The sequence below is a fragment of the Manis javanica genome, chromosome 7 (assembly GCF_040802235.1).
Source record: "Manis javanica isolate MJ-LG chromosome 7, MJ_LKY, whole genome shotgun sequence".
NCBI classification, from domain to species: domain Eukaryota; kingdom Metazoa; phylum Chordata; class Mammalia; order Pholidota; family Manidae; genus Manis; species Manis javanica.
Window position 1 is genome coordinate 13,181,333 of NC_133162.1, and position 12,422 is coordinate 13,193,754.

A 12,422-nucleotide genomic window follows, 5' to 3' on the forward strand; every position below is an offset into this window, starting at 1 on the left:
GAACTAACTTATTTTTCAAGTGGGTCTTAAAATTTAAGCCTCAATTAATTACATGTAGCTTTCTGATCCAAGACTGACCTTGAAGCACTAACTCAAAGAACATTTGATTTTATTTTCCTGTGGCAGTTCAATAATATTAGACCTGTTGTCTCCATTTGTCCCTTTTCTTTAATCTCCAGTATCCTGCATATTTCTATTGTCCCCCTGATTACATGCTTTTGTGAGACAATTACCAACTGCGTGATTGCAAAAAGAATTACAAAACATACCATGAGCTCTCTGTAGGTGATTCTTGCAGATTTATTAGAACTACTTAATAGTTTAGAAGTTCATATAGATTGCTTTTTGCTAGTTCAAAAACAGGGTTGGGGAGGGAGAAAGCTTGTGTAGCTAACCTAGCATTGCCCCTGTATTGTGCCTGAGTAGGGAATCTGATAAGAGTGATTTCTTTTCCTTAAAACCAATTAAGTTTTTACAGTTGAAAAAGCCTAAGAAATTAAAGCCTACTTTATAATCTGTACACAATACAGATAGTGGCACTTCTCTGAATTATCACTATGATTCTGGCAAGCAAAAATAAGAAACTACTTTAAATTCCTGCTATGTTAGATGCTGCAGCAGATTTGAATGGTGTTGACCATAATTCTCCATCTGCCTGCCTTAATTAGTTTTTGTATGGTGCATTTAATTGGGTCTCAGTCATTCCTCACAGAGCGCCAATCTGTTTGAAGGCTGCGTGCCCGTTGCCATGCCGCTCTTCCCAAGTCTCACTCAAAATGGCAGCCTTTATGAAAATCTAATGTTTTTGGAAGATTTAAAAAAAATCCCCAGGAATGAATTCCATTACCCATACCAGGTGCTTACATGACAGATTTGGATTTATCTCTCCTGATTTTGAATAGGGTTAGCAAAAGCCCTGTGGCCTGTGTGATGGAACCTTTTAGATTCTCTTAGTTGCTTCCTTAGGCATGTGTATAAGAGGAATAGCTACCCAGTGTTAGAGTGAAGTTCTGCCATGTAGCAGAAAAAGAAGCCATGATCTAGGCTTCCTTAGCACAAAGCCCGACACTGGTGTTGTTGGGGATGTAGTTATGGTTGTCTACATTCAGAAACCATCCAAGTTACTTCTGCTCAAATAGTAAAAATATTAGTAGTCATTTAAAGCCAAAACATGAACAGGTAAGTCAGTAGGTTGATACTTGTTGAGTGCCCACCATATGCTCTGTGGCATGAAGTCTATTCAAGATGCTAATTGAAAGGTCTTCATGAGATATTTAAATTTACCCATATTGGTGGAAGTGAGTTAGATGGAGGTAAACACAAGATCCAGAATGGTGCTACATGTTCCCAAAGTGACTGAGTGCTTCTGTTCAAGCTTTTCTGCAAGAGAGACAGATTGCACAATTCTGATCAACTGGTTTCAGCTCACCTCAGGTACATTCATCTAATGGAAACATAGTTCAACAGTTTTATTGTTTTTGCAGCAAAGTAGCACAAAGGTTAGGCAGTTGAAATTTTTAATCAAATTTAATTATTTAATCACAGTTATTTCTGGATATATGTTTCCTTTTAACATTGATCATTTTAAAAGATGTAAAAAGAACCTACTTAAATGTTTCCTACCTGTGTGATTCCTAAACAGAAGATAGAGATTTAAGAATAGATTTTACCAATTTGCTCTTATTTTTTAACTGTGGATTTCTTCCAATAAGCAAAAGATGTTTTTGATCTTTTATTTTCAAATAACTTTTTGATAGGTATTCCTCCTTTGAGCAGATTTCTTTGACATAGGATATACTAGAAGTCATAAAAACATCTTTGAGGCAAAAATGAATGAGTGATTATTTGGGGTTAGGCACCAAGTTGGGTTTTAAAGACCTGGAGAAATTCAGGTCTGTCTAATTATGCTAATAAATGGAACAGAATCTAATTTGTTAACAAGGATGAACCAATATGGATTTCCAGGCTACACATTAGACCTTAAAGTTTATAACTCTTATTTTTCAAAACAGATATCTTATTAAAAGATTTTTTTTTTGACTAAAAAATTGTTATGACCTGGTAGCTGTTAATCAATTCTTGGTACTTTGTGACTGCCTGAAAGATGACTGTGGTTAATTACATAGTGCAGTCTTTCTAAGTCACCAGAAGTAGGAAGTAGCTGATTTCTTGTAACATGATTTATGTGTGTGTTTTTTGAATAGCTGAAGAAGTCACAGATCTGAAGAGGCAAGCAGTTGAAGAGATGATGGATAGAATTAAAAAGGGTGTTCATCTTAGACCAGTTAATCAGACAGCTAAATCGAAGGCCAAGGTATGGAATATGACTAAAGGCTTTTCCTCCCCTTGATGTTTCCTTTTTCAAATGTGAAAATTTAAGATTTGATGAAAGCTGCATCAAAACTGACTGTCAAATCTCAGGATAAGGCTAATGTGTTACAAAAACCTTTACTTTCATGTAAGCATGTTTCAGGGGGACTCTGACCCTTGTAAACCTGTATCACTTTAGAAAGTGTGGCTATTGCAGGGTGCTCACATCTCTTCGAGGATACATGAATGTAGTATGTTGCACCTAACAAATAACAATTATTACATCTTCTTTTCTTTAACTGCTGGTTCTGTGTAATTCAAAAAGTATTTATCGAGTATCTACTATTTGCCAGCTACTGTTTTAGGCACTGTTTAGCAATAAACAAAAGAGACAAAAATCTTTGCCTTCTTGTGGCTTCTACTTGAGTGTGTTGGGGAGGAGGACCCAGGGGTGGAGTCACATAATAATGTCAGAACAGACCTAAGACAACTTTGGGAAAATAGCGAGATTTATATGATAATTTTCATTAATTTCAGAAGCCTATTCCAGGTCACTTCAAGGAGAAAACTTTGTATGTATATATCCTGAGCTGTCTTCTAAACTAGACCAGAGTGAGTGCCAGGCTCTCTCTGGAGTTTAGTTCAGCATTTCTCCCTTCCCTTTGCATGTCTGTCCCATTTCAATAGACCCGATAATAGTGTATGACCCTTTTCTTAAAAAATATTTTTTCCTTTGATAAGACATCAGCAGATTGGATCTCTTTCTTCTTCTTCTTCTTCTTTTAAGCCAAACTTTATGGCCTTCTGTCTCACTCTCAAGGATGCCCCTCTTCAGCTGCTTCAGTGTCCCAAAGTATGACTGTTCAGTACAAATTCTGCAGGGCTGTCAGAGCTGCTGCTTGGTCACAGGCAGGCCAGACAGCCAGGCAAGGCAGGAATGGCCGTGGGGTGGGCTGTCCGTGGGCAGGGGTTTGGAAAGAGAGCGCTGCGTACCTCCACCAGGAGATCTAATACCTAGTGAAATGGAAGCTTCCGGCAGCTCTGTAGAGTAATTCAGTCTTGTGCCAGCACCCTGAGAGCAGTTTTCCAAGTAAGGGACAGAATGTGGAACTGAGAGAGAAGCTGAGCAGGTGGACAGGCTGGCACAGCTGTGAGGGAGCAGCACCCTTGTTGGACTTGGGGCGCTTGACCGCCACCCAGCTTCCCAGACTTTTCTCCACCAAATGGAGGTCTCACCTGCCCTGTCTGACTTATGACTCACAGCATTGTTGTCAGGATCAAGTGGAAGAAAATGTGAAAATGCTTTAAAATGCAGAGTCTAAGTGGGACCTTTGAAAAGAATACATTTCTATGACTTTCATGTCACAACTATTCTGGAAAGAAAAAGCAAAACCAGACTATTTCTAGAGAAAAATGCAATGTCATAAAGCCGCAAAATCAGTTTAGAAAGAAAAATGTTGAAAACTGCTTAAATCATAAGCAATCAATGTTCCATATGTACTTTCATTTTCAGAATATCACTTTGTCCTTTTTCTTTCATGCCATGACTCTTCCAACAGTTACACATTATTTAAAGTCAGTCCAAAATCTGGAAAACAACTGAACAAGGATGAGTGGACGACTGGGTTTTTCTCTGGTAATCATTAAACCATGTAGCTGTAGTGCTGAATGACCTGGTCCGTAACCTTTAAAGCCAATGGCTGCTGCATGCTGAGTACCGACTCGTGCCAGAACCAGCAGTGCTTTCCAGAAATGCCACAAGTTATGAGTATGTGGTCAGGCTTCAAAAGGCTTTTGCAGTCAGAGGGTAGCTTGAGTGGCATGGTGGCACTTTTGAGTGTGCCTTTAGGCAGGGCATTTGTTCAGAAGTCACAGCTTGTCACCTGAACAGTTTACCTGCAGAAGTGAAGCCTGCCTTGAGAATACTACTTCAACTGCATATTTTCTAAATGGTCTCATATTGTTGGTGGTGCTGGTGTGGATACACTTAGTGTCTTAGAGCTTTTGACTGGCACTTACGACTGGCACTGATGGCATGTCTATGTCACAGAAAACCTAGGCTATCAAAGTTGAATGCCTTTGTCTAATTTGTACATGAGCAGCAAACCTCTCTCTCTCCCTCTCTCTCTCTGTCTCACTGTCCATTTTTAAAAATCAGAATGGTATCTCTTCTTTTATTACCTTTTGAGTTGAAAAGATTATAGATTGCTATTAATCACCTCCCATTTCTTGGTAAGAGAGAAATTAGCCTTGCCTCTTTTTCTAGGTAGGAGAGGTCCCAGGTGTTCCTTTCCTGGTATCTGGCAGTTTTTTCTCTTCATCTCTGTCCTTTGTGAAAGGAAGTGGTACAGGAGTGATCAGAAGCTTTTTTTTAATTTTCTTTTTCATGAGGACCTTATGCTAGATTTTCCCTCTATTAAATTAGTTGAGGGATCCATGCAGACTTTTACCTATTGTGGGACAGGCAAATAGTACCCAGAACTTTATTTCAAATTATTTTGTTCATGGTGTAGCCAGAAGAGAACTGGGCTTGTAATGAAGACACCGGACTCAAATACAACCTTCCTCAGAGTGTAACTTTTCCCCTTAAGTAAGATGAAGGGATTTAGACTGCACACCCTGTGAGATGTTTGCTTTGACAGCCAGTCATGCCAACATTCTCCCATAAGCCAGGTTCTTTGCCGGGCTCTGCTCCTGACTCAATCCTGTTGTGAAAGTCATGAAACAAGACACACCTGTCCCCTGTCAGCTGGCCTTCGCCTGGAGCTCAGGGAACTGAGAGAGGTTTTCTGCCCTGTCGCTTGCTTCCTGCTCTGCACCGCTGCCTTCCCCTCCCTCCCTTGCTGGCAGAAGTCCAACAGTGTGGATGGAGAAGTTTATTGTAAGAAGTTCTGAATAATTTGGAATTAAATCTTCCAAATCTGAGGTTTATCAGATCTTTTCTGTGTATGATGATAACAAGAGGTAACAAAATATTTATATAATGGCAGCTTATGTCCTTTTGCTTTGAGTATTACTTCCAATTTTCTATTTAACTGCTACTTGGGGGGACTAACATGGCTCATGCTTTTTCCTAATCATAAGGCGTAGACCTAATTGAAAAAAATATAGTCAGTATAGGCTACCAACATTTTGCCATGTAAAAATCTTTGTTCAGTATTTAAAACTGAATTAGTAATTTTTTTTTTTCCTTTTAAAACTGTAGCCAGAATCTTCAGAAGGCTCTGAAAGTGCAGTGAATGAACTAAAAGGAATACTGGTAAGAACCGATCTCAGTTTATTATTTAGTTAATGGGAAAATGAAAGAGTATTTTTTAAAATCTGTTTTTATGAATAATTGGTTGTGATATGTTTTCTTTTCTATTTACAGTAAGCCTCATTTTTTTGATAGTTTACTTGGTTGTCCCATGGACTTCTCTACTGGGCATGTTAATAAGGAATCAGTACTCTGCTTTTCTTTTAAAAAATGGTTCCACTTTTCACCAAAGTCCTTGTCTCCTATTCTTGCCCAATCCTTGCATTACAGCTTGAAGATAAAGCTTCTGGACAGACGGGAGAATCAGCACATGCTTGTTAATGACAGAAATATAGCAGACTGTCTTATGGAGATAGTGCTTAGTTTTGGGGCTTGAAAGTGGTGCTTCCAAGAATACATTAGTATCAAGGTCACAGTCTGCTTTTTCTCATAGTTTAAAAAAATTATTTTGATGATAAGTTTGAGAACAAAATAAAAGTCCCTTTCTTTGTGTTACTAATTTCATTTTTCTACAAGTAATTCATATCCATTGGAGAACATGCTGAGTGCCCATCTCCAGTCATTTTTCTTCTTTCCAAAGTATGCGCTTTTGCCAGCAGAATAGATAGGTACTGCTCTGTCCAACAGTTGCTGTCAGAGACAAACGCCTCACTTAAAAAATGTTTCAGATACTAAGAGCTCTATTCTCAGATCCTGTTACAGTCTCAATGCCAGTTATTATGCTCAGTGAGTCAGTGAACATGGGGGCGGAGGTACAGAACTAAAATTCCCATGTTTGTTATTACTGCGCTAATTATGCATTGCATGTAGACAGCCACATAATTGTCATAAAATTATTTTCATCAAGCATGAAACAGCAGACTTAACCCCAAATGGCCTAATTAGTTTGCTTCAGTTTTAGGTGAGTGGAGTTTGTACAGGAGAGGTATAGTGCCAACAGTGGTGGTCTACGTACAGAATAGCATTAAAACCATTGAAAAAGTATGTACTTATCTAGTGGATTCTTTGATGAGAACATTTTGTTACCTAGTGTCTTATTAAGGAAAACTCCCTATGATGGCCTCTTTTGTTGTCTCTACATTAGAATACTAACTCTTGCTCACGAAGATGTCCCTTGGGCACTGCAAGGTATAGTTCTGATCATCCATGAAAGAGCAAACTATACTGAGTTTGATTTTTTAAACGTTAGGTTTATTTGAAAAACCAGGCATCTCTATGAGATACATACAACGTGAGGTTACTCAGGATGTCCATCTCTGATGATGCTGGATGATCGCAAGTTTACTAAACTACAGCATTGCTGTTAAAGGTCATATTCACTATGCATTGTATTCACTATAATTTTGTGCCACATCAAGGAGAGAAATTTGTGGAACAGATTTTTGTGAAATTATCTACAAACTGTAAAAATTGTCAAGACATCTTTCTTTTCCACAGATTGCCCCCTATCCTCCTTGTCCTGGATTTATCAGTAGGTTTCTCTACCTTGCCTGGCATAAGTGTCTCACTGACAGCTGTTATTCTGGTGATGATATTTCTTCACATTAAGTGATTTTTGAAAGTGGAACTTGTGATGTTGTCTCCTGCTCTTCACCAAATGGAAACTAAGCACCACTGCTACCGAAGTTTCCCTGAGGGCCAATTGATTGTAATTCCAGTCACCTGGGGCCAAGAAACCATAGGCCTTCTTGTAAGAGGCAGAGAAAGGAAGCAAGCCCCCCAGATGGGGCTTTATTGGTGCTTCTTGTAGGAGTTCAGACTGTTAGGATGATCGGAACTAGTTAGTACCCAGCAAAGCACATGACACCAACCTCACAGTCATGGCATGTGAGAAACAAACGTGCAAAAGACATGGAAAGCTGACGCATTGGGCACAGAGGTGGAAGCCAGCTCCTGTACCAAGAGATGCCAAGAAACCAGGAAGGCCCATGTTCAGCTCTGTTGTAGAACAGACACCAGGAATAAACTCAGTGTGGGGTGTTTTGCTAAAATGAAATGTGACCTGAGTTGTCAGGGACATCTGGAACACAGAGTTTGGCCTGTTGCTGAAAGTTAGCATGTGAATAGAAAATAGTTCTCTGGTTTAGGGGAGCTGGTTGGAAAACCTCATTTTATTTTGAGTTGTACAGTTTTTAAGCCAATTTTTAAAGTATCAGTATTGACTGGACTTATTTTTTTCAGCCTGTTTACACTTAATTTTTCAAAGCAGTGTATTTTGTAGATAAAAATATATAGTTAATTTCTCTTGGTCGCACAAGGGTTTTTTTGGGAGGGGTTTGGAAACCTCTTGAGTCACACAAGTCATATAAAAGGCAGTTTAAGTGGAAACAGTTTCTGAAGAAAGTATCAGTACAAATTAATCTGAAGGTCTCCTCTAAAGTTCAGTTACCTCTAAATCAAAGAAACAACAGCTTTAAAAAAACTTCCCTTTCAGGTCTTTTTTTGGACATCTTCGGTTTTTCAAAGTACCCAAGCATTGTTGAATAGTTAATTTTGCCACCTGTTAGTCAGTATTATGAATATTTAACTAATATGGGAACTAAAATTGCTAAATGATCAAAGTGGTTTGAAGCAAAAACAGAGTACTGGTTTGGGAATTGGGAGAGCTGGGCTTAAGGTGCAGCTGCGCCAGCTCACTGTGGGGCCTGGCCCAGACCCAGAGGCTCCCTGAGTTTGAATTCTCTTCTCTGCAAAGTATGGGACTTGTAATATGCCACGTGTTTTCCAAGTTAGTTTCTGATACTCAATTTTATGATTATAATATCAATACATGAGGAAGACAGTCTTGGTACTTTATTAGCTGAACTCCTTGATCATTTCAGTTGAGAGTCATGCGGAAGGTTTTTCTCCATAATTGTCTCCGTATCTATTATATATTAGCTGAATCAAACATATCAGTCAGTGAATGGAGAAAACAGTTTGGGATTCAAGGATTAGAACTTGGAAAATGGATTCCTTCGGTGACAAGAGGATAGCTTACCACAGTCAGAATCTGGGAAAGTAATGCTACTATGTAAATGAAAAATACAGAATATCGTGAAAGATAAATTTTTCAGTAAAAGAGAGCCTTGGAGGGTGTATGTGTGTATGTGTATCAGCCATTTAGAAAGTCACACAGAATGTCCTTGACATTAAAAAATGTATTAGTTTTATGGGTTGTAATAGTAACGGTCATAAGTTTTTCAAACATCTTTTTACAAATAATAGAGCTGGTAAGTTAAAAAAATTATAAACACAAGTGATTTGGGAATAGTTTTTCTAATATGTTTTTTTCAAATTTATCTAAATTGGCCCTAGTTCTATTTACCTTAGTAGTGTTGATCCTACCTTACTATTTAATTCTTTGGTGAGTAGGTACAGATCTTTACTGCTAACTGTCAAGTTAGTATACCATATCATCATATTTTTAAATTATAAAATAAGCTATTATTGTGTTATATGTAATGTGATTTTATTGTTAAATTATAAAATAAGCTATTATGGTGTTATATGTAATGTGATTTTCCTTTGAATATATTTTATGAATTTTTTCAGTAAATGAATAGCAAAAAGAGGTATTTCCAGTGAGGGAGAGTATCCTATGCTTGATTAAAATATGAACCTTATATGAGCATTTTACATGTCAGTTTTTGTTTGGCAGCTGATAGCAAAAGAATATAATCTTTTTAGTATCCTCCCTGATAACAGGCTGCTTTTCAGAAATTCTAAGCAGTTAAGGGGAAAAAAATTTCTAAACAAAACAACATAATAACTGTATCATATGAGATTTGTAGCTACCTTATTTTACAAGCTACATTTTTTGTTTTCTAGGCTGAAAAGAAACATGAGTTAACCATTTTTAGCCAGTAGAATTCTTAGAATCCTTCAGGAAGTTGGCAGTGAGCAGGCTTAAGGCAACCCACGGTGAGCTGAAATGACAAAGGCTGGCCTGGTTGCTAGACTGGTAGACAAAAGCTGCTTTTTGACTCTGGCATGAAGTCTGGCAAGTTACACCAGTCTCGAAGTTCTGATTTGCTCTGATCAAAAGATTGTGGTTCTCCTAACCTCCCCCCTTCCCCAAGCCATGGCACAGCTGAGGAAGACTGTTTCAAAAAAGAAGTGGACATTTCTTATGAAAGAAAATGGACACTTGGGATGGTGGGGTGCTAAATCCTTACATATTAAGAAGCAGTACATCACCCAGTGTTCTGTAAAACCACTTGACTGGTAATGGAGATGGAAAGCCATAGCTCTCCCTCCAAGACCTACTTCCTAAAGCAGTCTTCCTCCATCATCTTGACAGTCAGTACCACTTTCAGCAGGAGCACAGCTTTATGGCATCTCTTGATTCACTCGGTGTCTTCCAGGCCCTGAGTAACACATTCACTGCCTCCTTGTTCGGAATATGCATTACCAGGCTGGACCCTTCCTTGCCTGCCTGTACGGTTATAACTGTTCCTCTTTCACAGTGATGTCAAGGTGTGCTCAGTGCAGCACATCTCTGGGTAGGGCACTGGGAGTGTTAACATACCTCCTTTGGCAGCCACAGCACTGTTGTCACCAGTTGTGCAGCCAGGGTCATTCTCTCTGAAGAATCAGCCATACATTTTTCAGTGCCACAAGGTCTTGGGTTCAGTAGCTCATGGCTGACGTATCAAGATAACCTTCTAAGGTGAGTTCAATATATCTGTTCTCTTCTCCCCATGATCAGTCAACAGGTATCAGAATCTTAATCATCAGTGTGCGAGTACTTTCCCAACCACTGAATTTCACAGAGTTAGCTCATCAAGAGGTATTCTTGTAGTGTTCTTTTCACATGAAATCTAACATCTTACATCAGCAGCATCTTCTTAAATGATCCAGCACTATGTGTTGTTGAAGATACACATTAAAAAAAAATGTATATATAGCAAGTTCCTTTATTTCCTAATTCCATTCTAATTCTAGTAATGTTTAAGTGGTTTGATTTTTATATTCTTTTGTATATTGTATTAAGACATTAACCTTTTTGTTTTTGTTTTTGTTTTGTTTTTACTTTAGGGGACACTTAACAAATCCACTAGGTCAAGAAGCTTAAAATCCCTTGACACTGAAAACAGTGAAACTGAGTTAGAAAAGATTTTGCGTCGCAGAAAGGTGACAACAGAAGCAGATAGAAGTAGTAAGCTGGTTTGAATTCTCCATAGTTCTACTCTTCCTCTCTGAAACATCTTCCTTTAAGTCCTTTTAAACATGAAATGATCTTTTAAAAATTACTATTAAATTTTTTTTACTGTGAGTGAGAAGTATTGGATGGGCAAAGGTACATAATTATGGAACTCCATAAGAAACTCCTATGTACTTTTTATTTATTGGTATGTTTGCTGTTTATTTATTTGTAGGTAATCAGACATCTATAGATCTGGTTTCCTTACTGCAAGATGCCCTTGTGTCGCAACATTGAGGGTGGGCTTTGGCAGCAGGATAGCTTTGCGTACAGGATCGGGAACTGGACGACATGAGTTTGAATCCTAGGCCTGTCATTTACTAGCTGCTTGCCCTTAACAAACTACTCAGCCTCTCTGTGCCTCAGTTTCTTTAGCTATAAAATGAGGATAATAAAAGCACTACCTCATAGGATTATTCTAAGGATTAAGTAAGTCAACCTGTGAAAAGTACTTAGCACCCTGGCACAAAGTCAGCACAGAATAAGTAGTAGTGATTACACATCAGTTACAAATGCAAAGAAATCGTCTCTGTTCTTCATATCCATCTTATTTGTGGTTTCTGCCTGTGAACTAAGTGAATGATAAATTTAGCTCTGTTACCAACCATAATTGACCACCTGAGCAATTCTTGAGCTCCCAGTGTACATTTGTGGCAAAATATGCATTAGACCTCAAAATCTATTCCAAAACTAACTTTGTTATCTTCAGGTTTCTTCCATCAGCTTGGTCACAGGAATTATTAGAAGTCTTTATGAGGTTTTTCCCTGGTGGCCAGGAGGCTGACTTCCCAAACTAAAGTAAAATTAATCAGCAGCCATAGCTAATGGGCTGAAATCTTTTAGACAGTTCAGTCAACTCCACCTAGTCCATAGTAATAGTTTAAATTTTCATTGAGTCATGTTTCCAGGTCTAAGTTGCTAGAATATTAAGGGTTTGGGGTTTTGATTATCAAGCTCTAGTTTCCACATAGGCATTTACTCAAACAATTGAGTAATTAGGTTTTGAACTGAAAACCGCGTAATACTAACCAAACCTTTATGATAAAAAAGATGAAACCCTTGTTTTCTTCTTTAAAAAAAAAAATTCAGTTTTTGGTTTTGTCTGGAAATTCAGCTGTTCATATCCTGTAAAAATCCCTCCCCTACAAAAACATTTAACCACCTCTCGGGAAAGTTAAGGGGCATCATAAGGGATCTTTTTCTTTTAGGATTGCTTTACAAGCATTTACCAGCCTCCACAGAGTCATTATTCATTTTTGTGACTCAGTCAGTGACTCAAATCAACTCTTCCAACTTCCTCAAAGTTCTCTTATAGCCATCATTTTTTTAGGACTTAGAGGATGTCATTTTAGTGCTCTCTCATTTACATTTTGTATTTTACCAGGCCTTTTTGTTCCTCCAGAAACATTCTTACTTCACTCATGAACTGGGTCACACAGGAGGCACTCTTTCTTTTTTTTTTTTTTTTTTTTTTTAAAGTTGTAACATCTCCTGACATCAAGCGGCAGGGTCTTTATTTTTGTATGTTCTTACAGTTTTCATAATGTTGAACATTTTTTAAAATTATGAATAATACATCCCTTTTTCGCTCAGTTTACATAATTTCAGCTTATTACCCTTAAGTAAATATCATTATTTCTTCTAATAGTAGCCATTTAACATTTAATTTTT

General features: G+C 38.0%; 1 protein-coding gene across 3 annotated transcripts in view; it reads left to right on the forward strand.

The window, feature by feature from the left end:
* SHTN1 (shootin 1) overlaps positions 1–12,422 on the forward strand; it is a 98,871-nt gene that overhangs the window by 59,550 nt on the left and 26,899 nt on the right. For 2 of the 3 annotated variants that reach the window (XM_073240337.1, XM_037011091.2), the window contains 3 exons: positions 2,205–2,314; positions 5,516–5,569; positions 10,586–10,706. In XM_073240337.1, the coding sequence (XP_073096438.1) occupies positions 2,205–2,314; positions 5,516–5,569; positions 10,586–10,706 (285 nt within the window). The remainder of the gene's footprint in view (positions 1–2,204; positions 2,315–5,515; positions 5,570–10,585; positions 10,707–12,422) is intronic. The other variant, XM_037011093.2, reaches the window with a different exon arrangement.